At 36.3% G+C, this 16,771-nt stretch overlaps 1 protein-coding gene across 5 annotated transcripts in view; it reads left to right on the top strand.

The window, feature by feature from the left end:
* UTRN (utrophin) overlaps positions 1-16,221 on the top strand; it is a 342,692-nt gene extending 326,471 nt beyond the window's left edge. For all 5 annotated transcript variants that reach the window (XM_030944526.1, XM_030944527.1, XM_030944525.1 and 2 more), the window contains 6 exons: positions 2,168-2,326; positions 2,707-2,950; positions 9,177-9,285; positions 10,723-10,809; positions 13,435-13,457; positions 14,086-16,221. In XM_030944526.1, coding sequence (XP_030800386.1) covers positions 2,168-2,326; positions 2,707-2,950; positions 9,177-9,285; positions 10,723-10,809; positions 13,435-13,457; positions 14,086-14,094 — 631 coding nt within the window. In that variant the 3' untranslated portion in view covers positions 14,095-16,221. The remainder of the gene's footprint in view (positions 1-2,167; positions 2,327-2,706; positions 2,951-9,176; positions 9,286-10,722; positions 10,810-13,434; positions 13,458-14,085) is intronic.
* Positions 16,222-16,771: the final 550 nt, after the last annotated feature.

Raw genomic sequence — 16,771 nt, 5'->3', positions numbered from 1 at the left:
CTATATATATATGTATGTATTTAATGAAAAATTCATTAAATTTATTCATTTACAGGGAAGATCCATGTTGTCATTTCTGTACTGACAACAGCCAAGACAGCTAAGAGATAAATGAATGTACATTATTTTCTTTAAACTTTCTACTAATTTTTAAAAGCAAAACTCAATAATTAGTTTTTTCATCCAGTGGACAGAACTGTCACAGGCTATATTTTTTCTTGTTTGGATTTTCTTTTCAGCAGGCACAGTGTTACTTGATGTACATTTCTTTGATTGCACAAGTCTAAATTTTCAAGTCTTGATGATGGGTTGGAAAGTGGAAGTCCACATGATAGCTTTGGGTAGATAGTGAGTAGTTATCCTTGGGAAGAAATAATTTGGTGCTGTTTTACCATGAGATTAGTCTTCAGTACAAATTTGGTCTTAGGCAGTACTACAAAGAACCCAATCATTTTGCTAAATGATACAAGTACTTTTCCAAGACAGACATGCCAGGAATCAGGATTTATTAAATCTTTGGCTTTTTTGTCTTGTTTCTAATATTGATGATGCTTTTAAATTGGTATTGATATACTGAGCTAATGGTACTTTAACAGGATAAAGTAAGGTTTTTCATTTCACAAACAGTATTTATGCAACTCTCATTTGTTCCTGTCACAAACATTTTCTCCTTTTGTCCCAAGAGTTTGAACTTATTTCTGACATAACCCCCAATCCATTAGCATGTCCCATAAGACACCTAATGATTTTCACTTTTACATGCATTTATTTATAAACTATTTCTCACTACAGAAATAACTGCTGTTTCTTCCAGGGTATACTTTTCTTAATAACTGGTTTTACTGTTCATTCAAGTGAGACTGTACATTTGGAAATTCTGTGATGAAAGATGTTAAATTGACTGTCAGGAAATTTTTAAAAGCCTCCTGAAAATCTCCATTACACTTTTATTTGAAAAATAAATTCTTTGCCTATAATGAACTTCTGATTTTGAGGATGCTTTTCATTTCATAACCAGTGAATAGCAGAATTTGCAACTGCTAGTTTCCAACAAAAGGAGGTAAAATGTTAGCACATAAAATATTTTTAATGTGAAAAAGTCTCTTTTCTAAATAATACCTGAATATGTGTGTATATACTGCCCATGTGTGTGCCACTCTGCTCTGACTGTGCTTTAACTGTAGGAAATCTTTAGGGTAAAGTTTGTGCCAATACTTCATGATATCATAATGTGTGCAATATCTGGTTTGTAGTCAGTTAAAGGAAATAATTTAAGGAGGGTTTTTTTAATAATTTTTACTGCTGCGGCAACTTCTCTCTTAAAAATGAATAGTATATGTTTTTCTGTTGTTGGTTCATCCTTCTTGAGGGACCAAGCAAGTAAACTGGTTTTAGATGTGGTGTCTTTCACTTTCTATCCATCTGACTTTATTTATGGAGAAAAGCCAGCAACTTGGAAAGTAAGGCACATCTGTACAAAACCAAATTCACTTGGGTATTAAAGTATAATTGAAAGTGTCAGGACTTCTGTATCTCCTTACCAGAAGGTAATTTCATATTAGTCAGGAGGAAGACAGTGCTATAGTTTATTTCTGTCCCTGAACCTCTAAGAAGGAAATCTACTACCAATGCAGAATTTCAAGGTCTTGTATGTGTATATCAAAATAGGGGGATAAAAATAGAACTTTTTTCTCTAATTTTAATATGACTTTTTGTTCTTTAATCTTATCTGGTAAATTAAGCAAACAAAAATTATCTCCTAAAATTTCAAAAATGCCACATATTGTTAAAAAATGGATCTAGAAGATGCTTATTTTATTTAAGGCATTTCAAATCGGTCATCTTTGGTTGCTGATTCTTGTTTTCATTCTTTCTTTTCAAACCACTGATTCTTGTTTTCACTCTTTCTTTTCAAATGACTTGCAGCCTTTATTCTTTATGCATAGATTAAACTAAACTGATCCTTTACTGCAGATTAATCTTTTTTTTTCCCTGTGCATTGTATGTTTATATCATTTCCTTTCAGTATGTTTTTCAGGCTTAATTTCTTCTTCTCACTTAGTCTTTTTCCATAAACAAACGAAATCCCTCAGCTTGATAGAGATGTTTGTTCACATAATAAATGTTTTACTGCTCTGTCTTTATCTATGTTGTTTTATTGTTTCAGAGAGGATGAGCATGCCCTTATCCAGCAGTATTGTCAGACGCTGGGAGGAGAGTCACCTGTGAGTCAGCCACAGAGTCCTGCTCAGATACTCAAGTCAGTGGAGAAGGAAGAGCGGGGAGAGTTGGAGCGTATCATTGCTGACCTTGAGGAAGAGCAAAGGTCTCATAATCATCATACTGGTGTCTGAATTGTCATTTTGTTGTTGTTTGAGCCATGCATGTACTATGTTGAAGATGTGAAAGACCTAGAAGTTATGATTTTAGCAAAAAAAATAAAACCCCCCAAAAAAATCCACAATCAAGGCATATATTGTGCATGGGCTGGCTCTGTTAGAAGAGAGAGGTGTCTGTGAAGAAATAAATTAATTTCACTTTTACTGCCTTTTTTTCGATCCCCCATAAAACACAAGTCAAGACATTGTCTTTGTTTGAGCTATTTGTATTGTTAGTTGGAGATGCTAACATTGTTTGATCTAAGAAGTCTTTTATTTTCATTTACTTGATCAAGTCATCATTCTCCTACACTTTTCAATATCCCAGGAGTCTGCAGATAGAATATGAGCAACTAAAGGAGCAGCATCTTCGGAGAGGAATAAACCCTCTTGCGTCACCTCCTGACTCTGTTGTGTCACCTCAGCATGCTTCTGAAGATGCCGAGCTCATTGCTGAAGCTAAACTCCTGAGGCAGCATAAAGGTCGCCTGGAAGCAAGGATGCAAATATTGGAAGATCACAATAAACAATTGGAGTCTCAGCTTCACAGGCTACGGCAGCTACTCGAGCAGGTACTTGTACACTTTGCCCCATATTGTTTCTGCACAGTGGGTTTCTTGTTGGAGCAAAGGCATTGACATTTTACTGCAGATATTTTCACCATGTACTCTTGGTCTGTTGCAATCAGTTGTTTCTAACGAGATGTTTTTTCTTACACTCTACTATGAGTATTAAAAAATGGATCTAGAAGATGCTTGTTTTATTTAAGGCATTTCAAATCAGTCATCTTTGATTGCTGATTCTTGTTTTCTTGCTGATTTCTTGTTTTTGACATGGTTAATGTCTAATGAGCAGAAAAAGATTGCATGTGCTGGAGTGATAACAGGAACTTATGGAACACTGAGAATAGCACAAACAAAAGCAGGAGCTTGTCATTAATGAAAAAGCATGGGAAGAAAATATAGACCCCACTCCAAGTAATGATGCCAGCCACATTCCATGTTTGACTTAAGTTTTACCAAACACTTTCCTTAAATAATATTATTATGTTTTATCACAGTTAATCACTCAGATCTCTCTTAGCATGCCAGAGACAGATGGCCAAAGATATGTCTGAAATACAAAGGAGCAATTAATTACATTAAAAATCCAGTTCTTCTTGAATGGCATATTTAGACCAGTAAGCTACAGCAAAGTAGTCTTTCACGCAAGTGAAAAGGTAAGAGACTTTTAGCAGGTGCTGGTAGCTGGAGATCATAGGGTTTCCTTGTTGGCAGAAGGAGCACTGATTGCTTTGGAAATCAGCATGTGCACACCTGGCTTATAGAAATAACAGGAGCAACATATACCATAATACCAACAATAAAAGGTGTAACATAGGTGTCGTTAGAGACTATATCATGTGTGGAAGCTTGAGTAATGAAGATAAATTTGTATGAATGTTTTCTTCTAATTTATCATTATGTTTGGGTCAGAGTACAGTAAGGCAAGTATTTCCCGCCTTTCATGAGTCAGATGTAGTAGGGGATTTAACTAAGCCAAGAAACAGGCTACATAAACCAAGTATTAAAATGGCCTAAGTTCCTGCTGTAGATCATACTCTCATTACAGGGATTAAGGTATTTGCTGTTTGTTTCACTGGCTGACTTCGTCAATTTTCTAGGCAGGTTTGGCTCAATAGGATTTAGATGCATCTGTTCCAGTGACTTCCCTACCCCTCTAGCAGACTGAAATGTTTTTGTTGCTGCTGTTATTCCAGCATTTTGATCAGTATTTGAGTAGCTGCAACTGGTGCATTGTTAATAATAATTTATAAAGTAATGATCTTGGGATATGTGGCCAATACTTGGTCTTTCAAAGAAGGGTTTAAAATCTGCAAAGAAACGTGGTTGAATAAAACACAGAAGTTCTGCCAAACCCATGGTCCCTTGCAGGTTAGTGCTTAGAGCAGAAACTTGTTCACCCCTTAAAACCCCTTTTTTTTCTCTAATGTAGCTGAGGATGATCTCACAATTTTGTAATCTTTTTGGAATCTTTACACCATTCTTAGTAACACCTTTAGGGTATACATTTTTGTTGTGATAAAATGGGTGAAAGAAGGGACAGTAATTCTTATCAATTCTGCCTTTGAAATTTTCTAGGCATTCTGCAGCTTTTGGGTTCAGATAGGGTAAAGCAGAATAGAGGTGACATTTTTCAAGATTTCTGACTGTTTACAACTCATTTACTGTATGCGCTGTTGCTCTTGCGCTTTCTGTCCACATTGTCCTGTCTCTGTGGGAGTCATGCAATGCTTCTGATTGTTCCAAGTATTGCTTCCTAAGGTCTTTGTTTCTACTCTGTCATTTAATAAAGTGGCTCATACAGAGTCAAGAATATGAGAAAATCTGCATTATTTCTTTTAAAACCTATCTGTGGCTTTTCAATGTGCCTTTCTATAGATATCATTACTTAATTTACTGGATTTTTCACAAGCTATTTCCAGAATGTTGGGGCTACTCCCCTGATGGGGATTCAGAAATTATAATTTAAATTGTTAGTAATGTTCTTTGAAATTTATTTTGACATCGATAGAATTATGAAGCAACACTGATTTCTATTACTGCCCCCTTTCTGAAAAAAAATTACCACTTTTCAGCATGTTGTTGTTCTGTCAGCTTGGCCACTACCTTTTAGGACAGCCTTTATCTCTTTCACTGCTTGGGGAAGGACTTTATTGGAAGCCTATTTATATTTATTTGTTTCTTTAGCTTTTACTGGCTGTCCCAGTTATTTTTAGGGGATGAAAGGAATACCTTTTCTTATTAATGAGATGGATTATTTGCAAGAAAGATACTCAGAAGTCTCAATCTCAAAATATATAACAACAATATAATTACTAGTATTAAAGGACACAACTGTCTTATAGCAATATCTTCGAATATCTTTGCCATGGCTGGCATTTCATGCCATCTGTCTGTTCTAACAGCAACTTTCCCCATTCCTCTTCTCTTGACTGGTGTTTTATACCATTGAGTATAAAATACTGGGACTTTTTTTTCTCCAAAAGATTGGAGTGAGTCTGTCTATACACAGATATGGGGGTAGAGAGTTAATGAAATTTAGAAACTTTCATGTAGTAGCTGCTTAATCTAGATGAGAGCATTCTAGGACATTCTTTAGAGAGCACCTTCAGCAGAAATGTGCATGCATCCTCACTGCACATTTGTCTACTTCAGGTCACAATTCTGAGGTTACCATACTATTTTTATTTTAGCAAGCCCAAAGGATTGGTAGCTGTCACAGAATGTTGTTGTTTTTGTCTGCCTGATTGATTAGGGTGCCAAAGAGGAAGGTGAAACAGAACTGGCATGTGACAGCTTTGATACCAACATGTTAATCAGACAGAGAAGACACAAAGAATCCATTTTCATTTTTCTTTTTTCAGCCTTTATAGATACTGCATTTGCAAAGTCAAAGTGAGACCTATTATGAAGGGCATTTAAAGTCTGCTTGAATTTTTCTCTGTTTTCTCTGAGCTACTGAAGAGAGGTTTCATATTGGATTAGATATTGAAGTTAATGGGAGCTAAAATCATCTGTCAACAGCTATATGGTCAGACAGAGAGTGAATAGGGGCTGCAACTCTCTTTCCAGCTGAAAGCAGAAGAGCTTTATCAGAAGAGCATAGGAGAGTTTGTTTCTTTTATAGCTGGGAGAAAAATTCTGGAGCAAGAAGAAATATCTGTAATGAATGTGGTAGTAAAATTGGCATTTTTGAGGTTTCTTGTGATTCAGACTGGGGACACTGAGGTTTAGTTTGGTTTTTTACCAAAAGCAGCAGAAGTCAAGGAAAGAGCAGGTATGTCTTAGCTATCCATTAAGCCACAGAGCACTTCAGGCTCTTCTTTGGGAAAGACCAGCAGGAGGCATAGTGAAATAAGGCACTGTATATTAAAACTGGTTGAAATGAATATCTCCTTTGGAATGCTTTAAAAACTGCTGTAATACAGAAACAAAACCAAGACTTCATAGTTTTCTGGAGAAGGACTTATTTGTCCCTTCATATATTTGCTTGGTTTTACTAGAAAGAAGTTGGAAAACTCCCTGAGACTGGAGTCGGAAACCTCTCCCTCATTCCCACAGAGGCATGCTCAGTATCCCTGCTTTTATTTCTTTCAAGAAGAAGCAGGTGTATAATAACATCTAGAGCTATTTGCTTTTGGTTTCTGGCTTATGGGCTGTCTGCTGAGTTGTTTTGAATAATACATGAACTTCATGATACCTGAAGTGGGGTAGGATGGAAGTGCTCATATTTTGTAGGTGTTATATAACTGGAGTCAAATACAATGTGATTTTCTACTGTTATTTTTCTCAAGTTATTCAACAATAAAATTGTTAAATCATGCCATATCCTCAACTGGTTTGCATTTAACATTTTCCAGTATCTGATTATATATTGCTTATAATTGCTAGTATATTAAGGCAATTATATCAGTGTGACAAACCTTCACTTTCTGCTCCAAACCCCAATCTTCAACTGCATAACAATATTGTCCTTAATTTAGAAGAAGAGTTTTGTTTGTTTAGGCTTTTCTTTTTATTGCAGTCACTTGAACTATGCAGTGTATCATTTATCAGTATATTTAAATGAAAATGAAGTAATCAGGCATTGCCATCTGATTAGAAGATGATGGTGTTGAGGGTTTTGACTTGTTTTTAAATCCAGCTGCAATATTTCATTCTGAGTGCTCAGCAACATATAGTACATCAATGTAAGGTATTCCAAGTATATTTTGTTTTCTCTCAGATTATCCACTGACAGTCCTGGTGCTCTGCAGTGCTCTTCTATCACTTACAATAGAACAACTAAGTGGTACCTTGACTAACTCATCACCTGAATTTGTAGGCATTTAGTTTCTATCAACATGAGCTGTTGACTTTGCAGTGCCTCATTCTCCTTGACTATGTGTTGCTGTGCTGCAGTTTGGTATGTCCAGCACAGATCTCCTCATTCACCTGTGCACAATTTATTCATAGTTGCTGCTTGAACAGGGCCAGAGGCAGAGATTTACTCCAGGTGCAAGTTTGCATTTTGGATGATTCACATTCTCTCTGTCATCTGTTTGTGGGGTGGGCAAGCAGTAACTGCTGCTGGAGTTAGTTCTGTTGTTCTGTATTGAAGAGACTCTTCACCTGTGGAGAATTTGCTTCCTCTCTTTACCACTACAGCTCTAACATTTCAGACAGTGGTTCCTGGCAATACAGAATTGCCTGGGTTAAGCAATCCCATGCTTTTCTGATTTAAAACCACCACACTCATTTTACTTAGACTCTTTAGCTGGATTGAAGCCTGGTACTGAGCAGCAAATTACTTAACTGCCTGATAGTAATTCACTGTTCACAGAAGTGTCTTGACAGTGAAATCCTTCTCTGGCTTGAAAACATTTCAACTTTTCTTTGTCTCCTATGCAGACTAAAATTTCTTGATTTATTCTTTAAGTCTAAGCTGGCCTTTAGTATTGTCATGCTGAAAGAGATAAGATTTAGAGGAGTTTTACTGAACATTGTTATTGTTAAGTTGGAAGCTATCTCAAGAAATTGAGTATTTCAGTAAAGGCTGTGAAGTTCAAAGGAGCAAAATTGTGCACAAATTAACAGCCATTCTGTATTCTAACTCTGCATCAAGTCTCATAGCTGCTCTAGATAATTGCTGAGTTTCAAAAAGATCTTAAAAGCAATGATCTTTTATATTACTTCAGTATCTGCTTGTGATAGATTTACTTAAATAACCTGCTTCTTAAGCTGTTTAGGAGTAATCTCATTATTTGCAATCAAAAAGATAAGTGATAGCAGCAACAGTTTTAGTTAAATCTACCTCAGGTGTAAATATTATTTCACTTATGTTTTTTTCAGAACAATCACTTCTGGAGTTCAAACACTGTATTACCAGTTTCTTCCTTGAAGGAATTTTTAAAATAAAAAAGGAAGGAAAAGAAGGGGGAAATGCCTGAATAAGGTCCCTTCCAATATTTCTGAGCCTTTTCTTATTTTCTGTTCATATATGTATATTTAAATGTAATCTCAAACACACACATGGTTACAGTTAAATGTAATATTGATTTCTGTGATTTTTCAAGTGAATTTAAGAGGCTTCTTTTCAAAGTATATAAGGTATTTCTCATAATTTTCAGGAGTTTATGAAGTACAAATTCCTGCGAATTTGGTGTCTTCCACAAGGTTGAGAAGCAGCATCAGCAGGAGTGATGGCTGGCTACCACTATTTGGATCTAATGAAGTTGTTTTTAATCTGTCTCGTTCATTTGATTCTGGAGTTCTACAAATCTGTTCATAATTGAACATTGTTTCTAAGGATGCTTAGTCATCCTTGTAAAGCTTTTTATGAAGCCCTGGCTGAATGTTCTGTCTGTGTGTGTATATACCCATGCAGATAAATTCAACCTAAATGATCCCATTGTGTAGTCTTTCTGCAGAGCTGGACTGGGAACCTTGGCATACTGTGTGTGTTGTATGTTACCTTGGGTTTTTGTGATGCAACAGAACGTTGTTTTTAACAAGACCATCAACTGGAGTCTTGTAAAAGCTGTTCTTGAGCCTAGATTTTCTTTTAATAAGTTCTTGGTTTGGTTTTTTTACCACTCATCAGTTGTATAGAGTTAAGCCAACTTTGAATAATTTGGAGAACAAACAAGAAAGAGCACATGAAAAAGGAAAGGAACAAGATGGCTGCATACTAGCCTACAATTAAGTTATGTGGATACAAGTAACCTAAATTTGTGTCTTCTTGTCTTCAATGTAGCCTGAGTCAGACTCCAGGGTCAATGGCGCCTCCCCCTGTGCTTCACCGCAGCACTCTGCCCTGGGCTTCCCACTGGAGCAGGACACAAGCTCACAGTTCCATCAGACAGGTGAGTGTTCTCATCAGATAACGTGCTCATGAGGCCATAGGTGACCACTGGATGGGTTTGTTGGCACCTTCTGGACAGATTTGTAAATCAAAAGGAGCTTTGCAATGCGGCTGCTCAGTGCAGCTGGAGGTGTTGCTTCCTTGCACTTGTGAAGAGCTGTGTTATCCTAAGAATCCACGTGACTCTGAATTAGACTTTTCTCAATAGACTCCTTGGTTCCAGCTATTCTTACCAAGTGAATTTACTGGGCAAATCCGTCCTCACTGAAAGGGGAACCAGACTTCATTGCACTGAAGTGGCCAAGAGCTGTTTGTCCTACAGTACACACATGGACCCAAGTAATCTGTCAGATACAGGACCAAGTGTCCAAATCACATAATCTACACTTGCTGTCTCCTTTAAAAATTCTTGTGTAACCCCTGCTTATCCTGGTATTTTGATGTTCCCACTCGCAAAAGGTTCACGTCTTTAAGAATAATTAAATATTTATGGGCACAGGCTCTGCACGTAAAGGGATTCTTTCTCTCTTGAAAGATTATTTTAAATTCTCTGGTATCATAACTCACTAATTTCACCAGGAGTTAGCAGAAATAACTACAGACCATTGCATGGACAAAAGTAGGGGAAAAGAGAAAATATTTTTCTCAAATTATCTTATGTATGAGTTCTTCCTGTTTCTGTTTTTAAGCCTTGTGTTACAGACGAAATATAATTTTGTTTCTGTAGAAAACAGGAAAAATATTATCTTGCATACTGAACATTGTTCATTCAGCATTAACCTATGTGTTTACTTTATCTGGAAAAACATGGAACTTGAGTCTGATTCCATGCAGTATGAAAGATGCTGTCCAACAAAACTGCCAACAACACAGCCAGTTATGTTCCCTAGCCATTCTCTTGGCTAATTTTAAGCATAATTTTTCAAAGATATGGCAAGGGGGATTTTAGCACTATTGAAATGGCTGGTACATATTGAATAAAGACCATCTAAAAGATAAGTGTTGGGATTTTTTTCAGAGAAAAATGGTGTATTCACTCTGAAAGTTACATGACGAATCATCTGCAATTGGAACCGAATTTTAATAGAGTAGCTACTAAGTTTAATTATCTCAACTTGTAATTTTATTTAACTGTGAATGTTTAAATACTGTTCCTTGCTGGCAACTTCTAGTTAAATCCTGGATGCAATGGTTAAGTTTTAATGAAAGAGAAATGAGTTTGACTGCAAATCAATAATGTAACTTTCATGTCCTCTCCCAAGGCTGGCAATTATCAGTGATAGTTCCTGCACATTACAAAGGTTTCAGGTACTGTTTTCCCATTAAATATAAAGGAGTAATTAACTGGAATGTTGGCTAAGAACGCCTTTTAGAATGTTGTTGTCCTTTTTGTTTGTCCTCTTGTTACAAAAATTATTTTTTGTTGTCTTATCTGCAGATGACTTGTTAGTTCCACCTCACGATACCAACACAGATCTAACAGATGTTATGGAGCAAATCAACAACACATTTCCAGCTTGCTGCTGTAAGTTTAACAAAATATGTCTTGAGAATCATACTGAATTTGAGGTGGTCTTTTGAAAAAAAAAATCATTCTTGTGGTATTGACTAGGAAAGTAAGTATCTCTGAGGAGCTTTCTTGTGTAGATATATGCAAGCTGTATAATTCTGTCCCTTAAAATTCCTCAATATACACTACTTTTGAAGGTAGATAAATGTTCTTAAGTGGAAGCAATTAATTATAAGAAAAGCCTGTAGCTCAATGTGGAATTTTCAGCAGTGCCTAAATAAGAGGAAAGACATCTAGAATCTCACTAGCTGCTGCTGAAAACCTTTTGTAGAACTTAAGTGAATGCAGATTCAGAATTTCTGAATGCAGCTTTTGTAATAAAGCTTGAAAAAAAAAGTCCTTAGACTAATTACTGAACTAGTTATTAAATAGACCAGAGGAAATCTGTGAATGCAGCACTAAACACCTTTCCCTGCTTGAATGCTTTGGAAGTTGATATTTTATTCAGTGTCTATTAAAGAGAGATCAAAAGGAAAACCAGCTTGTTCCTATGCATGTTCTGTATCAGCTGACATACATTTCCCCTGATCCTCCTTACAGTGTCACTGCACTTGAAAAAGTGAGAATCTGTCTCATGTATTATGGTGGGTTTTGTAAAATACATTTATACATATATATAGAGAAAGACATGTATATTTCAGCTCTTTTGCCTTAGAAAAATAGTAGTGAAAACTTTGATATATTCTCAAAACTGTTGGAAGTTTCAAATGAAATGTAATAATAATGATCAGTTTTAAAAGGCAGAAGTCAGAGAGTGGCTGTTTATGCCCAGTCCTTTTGGAAGCATCAAGACTCAACTCTGTGCTATTTCATAAACTCTATGGACTCTGTTAAAACAACCCTTTTATCTCTTGAACACACATTGCTGCATCACAGAAGATGGAACTTGCATGTTTTGAAACAGCAAATGAGGTTCCAGCAAAAAAGGTCTTGTTTCAGCTATGCTTTTTTAATTTTGATGAGTTTCAACAATTCAGAGCCCCTTGTTCTGCAAATTAAGGTTTTGATTCTAAGGAGCATCTCATTTGAAGTCAACAATTAGTGGAGCTGCTCAGCGCACCTCGAGGATGTGTCTGTATACAAATCAGTACAAAATGCAACTCAAGCATTTGTTCTTGGTTTTGAAAGTTACTGTCTTGCTATATGACTATACAGCTACATAGTCATTTGGCTCAAATGAATTTAAAGCAAATTGCATTGTGTTAGGACAAGCTTGGTAATAATGGCTGTTCTCCAGGACTGGAAAACAGAAAAAAATTCTGATTCCATGAGCAAACATCTTGAATGAGACAGGAGAATACTGCAAGTGAAAACCATGGCCCCTTCATATTGTGAAGTCTGTCTGAGCATTTAAGATTAAAAGAAGGCACAGTTCCATATTTCATGTGATTTTTTCCCCATTGTCAGCTTAAACTACCTTGCCCCAATTAGTAGGTACTACTTATGTTTGCTCTCATTCTGTCATTCTATAACGTCTTTTACTTTGAAGTAAATTTATTTAACTATCAGATTCATATCTTAAATGTTTTAGAAGCACAGAATGAGGATTATTAGTCTGGCCTTCCCAACAAAGTGCATTAGACTCTGAGTTTTGCTAAGGAAGACCATGACAGACTATCCAAGTCTACCATCTTTTCCTGTGGCCATTTGAGAGGAATCTGTTTTCCTTGCTGGACAATTGTCAAATCTGTTCTGTAAGACTTTAAATGATGTAGATTCCATGGACTCTCTAGGCATCACAGTATTCCTAACCTTAAAGAATAACATCCTTAGACTCTTTATTATATCCAAGTTCAATTTTATCAAAACAGTCTTCATGTGCAATATCTTATGTCCAATTATTAAAAAAAAATAAAACCAAACTAGAAAGTAAAAATCTTCCTTCATAACCTCATCTTTACTTGTCTCTTCTGCCATGGCCACAGCCTCTAGCAAGGAGTTACTAACATCTGAGCCTTATGCAGATGATTTTTATCTCATTTTGACAATTTAACAGAGATAGTAGTCTTGCTTATTTGTTTTCATGGGTTTCAGGTTATAATTAATCTTGAAATCCATCTTTCTATTTATCTCAAATATCCTTTATGAAGCAATTATTCATATACTTACAATGGTGGATTTTGTTGTTTTGTGGTTTGATTGTTGCTTTTTTTTGTCCTTCAGATCCACTGATCATGGATATAATGCCTCTTTTTCCTTCCTTATTTATGTCATTGGTCCTCAGAAGTAGGCAGGTGTACAACACTGCAGAAGTCTTGTCTGTGCATCTGAGTGATGTCCAGAACAGAGCCTTTTAAACAGATGATACTGTAATACATCACTCAGGGGTTTAGATATGGCTACAGATGTTGAAGATTAAACAATTTGTATAAACTATATCATTATAATGCTATAAACTTGCTAAAAGTAAGTTTATGAAGAATTAAAGCACTGCAACACATTTCTTGTTAAATGTTTGGTCTTTTAAAGATAAGTCTTTTTTTAATTCTCTAGTATGTGTTTTTCTGAAAATAACTTTGTTATTAAACTGTCAAGATGCAGAATTATGTAAATTTCTAACCTTTTTTTTTCTATTTGCAGCAAGTTTCACTGGCAGACCACAGGTATGAGACATGTTTACATACTTGCATAGGCATTGGAAACAAAGGAAGTGAAAAGTCCCATTAAAGCAAAGGGGTTGGGGTGGTTTTTGTCTACATTCTTCTCTAGAGGTCTATTTGGGAGCTAGACTGATACAACAGGAAAGCCAGAATCCAAAATATCAGAGGTAATAGAAAATTTCTACTAGGTCAGGCACTGCCACAGGTGTTATGGTTCTGCAGGTCTGTGCTGCTATCCAGATGGAACCAGCTTGCATTTATTTGGGCCAGTTGGTTTAAAGCCAGCAGCAGCTTGCAATATCAAAGCTGGTTCTTGCAAAGATGTCCATATGTCCTGTGGGCACCAGTGCACAAAGATCAGGAGCCACACAGCACCTTAGGCATTAGAATAATCTGTCTGCACCGAACAGGCAACCACTTCAACGAGGACTTTAAACACTGCAGTATTGTAAACTTAGATTTCTTTTAACTATTTGCCTCAGTTATTTGCTGAGTCTCAGGCCAATACATGTAAATTTTTAAAATAGAGGGGTTTTGTAAGATGACATCACAGTCCTGGGCTGACTGAGCCCAGGTAGAAGTTTCTGTGTGTACTGACCTGTGGTACTGATGATGTTTCTCATCCCGACAGGCCATGTGAGGTGTTCCTTGGGATGTCAGGCAGTGCTTGTGGCACACAGCACAGCCCTGTTCTGCCTCTGCCGGCCGCGTGTTCCACCCATCGCAAACCTGCACGGGACCCTGGACACGCCGTGTGCTCCCACCGCGTGTTCCATTTGAAACAGTACAACACTGAATACCCAAAGAAAAGGATGTTGTTTTTATAGTATCTTTTTTTTTCCCTTCTTCCCTTTCTATGCAACTGTAAATTAACGAGCAGTGGAATCTTTGTCACTGATTTGTATAAATATACAGCCAGGGGAAAAGGGGCAGGGACTTTATATACGTTCTTTTTGATAATTGTAAAGAGAACTGCATAAGGAGTTTGGAGCAAAACGTTACGTTCATACATTCCTTTCAGCTCTTTGCTTTTGCATTGTAAAGTACCCTTAGTTATATTCTCACACATGTAATATTCTGTACTGATTATTTGTATGCTAACCATACAACCACAGAGATTTCAGAATATCCTTGCATTGTTTTCAACATTGGCATATGAAGTTCCCATAATCTGCATTATTGTTACTGGTTAACAACAATTGTCATTAGGTGCAAGATACAACATTTTAATTCAATTAAACAAGGTAAACTCTCATTTCAAGTAATAATTAGCATCCTCATGTACCTAAGTGGTATTTTTAACTTCCTTTTTGTTATTTCCAAACAACACTCCATTTGGAGGATTATTTTTTTAAGCTTTACTTTACTTTGAATCAGGAGATAGCTAAAAAGAGGACTTAGATGATAGCTTAAGTTGGTTTTAGTAAGAACTAAGTTAGTGTAATCCTTCCCAACTTTATTCAGAGACAAAGCTTTGCTGTTCCCTGCTGGGCCAAACTTGCTTCAAGTTTTGGAATTTACAATCTATGAAGTGAAGCTCATTTCTGTGAGATCCCTTTCTTTTGTCTGCCTCTTGGAAATGAAGAGACAATTAGAAAGCCCTTTCCAATACTATTAGCAACAGAACTTTCTCCAGAACTGCAGTGCACGTAGATATTAACATTTGGCATTGTAATCTTGCAGATCATCCCTATCTTTAAGATAATTTATTTATTTTATTACTTTTGATAAGGATAATTATGGGAAAGTATGTTACTGATCATCTGATCTCAAATTTAAAGATTATCATCAGAGATTTTAATGCCTTCACAGAGTTTACAATGCTGCATGGACACTTGCTTTAATTCTAGGACATACCTTTAATTGGTAAAACTGCATGTGATACCTTTCATGTATAGTAAAGAGAAACAAAGCTGTGTTGTTCTTAATTATTACTGAAGGAAAAAACCCCTTATCTTAAAATGGTATTGAAAGAGGTGTAAAATTCTCTTCTGCTACTAAAAAATGCTAGGGGACAGTAAAAGAGCAGGTCAGGAATTTCTAGTGGCTTTGTGAAGTTTTGCCAGCCAGACTGTCCTGCACCCACAGTATTTACTCCTGAACTGCTGCCGCTCAAGGAGTGATTCAGGCACAGTGTTGACCACCTTCTACTGTGGGCACCAGTGCCAGTTCTTTCTGAGCTCTTTGGCAAGTTATTTAACCACTCTGCCTCTGTTTTCCCATCTGTAAAATGGGGATGATAGTGCTTACCTCTCAAAGGTGATGTAGACTTGGCATTTCCACAGAGCTTTTCAGATGCTAAGTATTAGTCTTGAGCAAGTGGAGCAAAGCTATCAAGGTGAGAAGAGAAGATCCTGGCTCCTATTAAAATGTAATGTAGTTACTCTGAGAAGGAGAAAAACCACATTCTACAGAAGAGGAAAACCATGACCACCTTTCTACCTCAGACCTATCTTCATAAGTAGTATTGGAAATAGCTTTACATTCTGTTCTCTGCAAAGTACTTGGCTTTTATCAAGCTACATAATTCTCTAGGCAAAGAATCTTTTAAAATACTCCCAACATAAGCATAAAAAGAAATCAGTAGTGAATTTGGTGGATTTTATTTTTGTTCTGAATATGAGGTTATGTATAAAGTTGTTTTTCTGCCTGTGTTTGTATGCATCCTTTGTCCTCTGCTGCCAAGTAAATGCTGCTTCAAACACTACATTGTAACATTCTTCCTCTGAGACTATAATAAATAAAAGGAATATATATTGCAGTAACATGAGAAAAAGTATGGAGTTCTTCCAAATTTTTTGGGCTTCAAAGATGGCACATCTCATTGCTAAATGCTGAAAATTTTATTCTGAAGATTAACATGAGCAAGCTGTGGTAGGCAATTTCTATGTCCTAGTTATTTCTCTCTGTGGTTTGAGGTTATATAAATGAGATTAAGCAGTAGTTTTTTTCTCCATAAATCTTGCATATTTTCTCTAGTTTTCCATCTTGAGTGATTTTAGTCTAGAATCCTTCTCAGTTTCATGATGACAGATAGTAAATCTGATAGCTGAGAAGCAGACTGCCTTTTTTTAAATTTTAAATGTTCTGTATATGTATTACAGAACAGCAATAATGCATGAAGCCCTGTCAAATAGGAGAACTGTGAATTAGTCTTCAGGTTTTTGGTGCCTTTCAGTCAACACATTCAGCTGAACCACAGCATTAGGTATTCTGCAGCACAAGATAGAAAATAAACTTTCTGACTCTCAGGTATTTGCATTAATGCAAGTTATTTTAATGACTGTGTTAGAATTGCTACACTTAAAGGGGAAAAA

The sequence above is a fragment of the Camarhynchus parvulus genome, chromosome 3 (genome assembly GCF_901933205.1).
Source record: "Camarhynchus parvulus chromosome 3, STF_HiC, whole genome shotgun sequence".
Lineage (NCBI taxonomy): Eukaryota > Metazoa > Chordata > Aves > Passeriformes > Thraupidae > Camarhynchus > Camarhynchus parvulus.
This window is presented reverse-complemented; position numbering and strand designations above follow the sequence as displayed.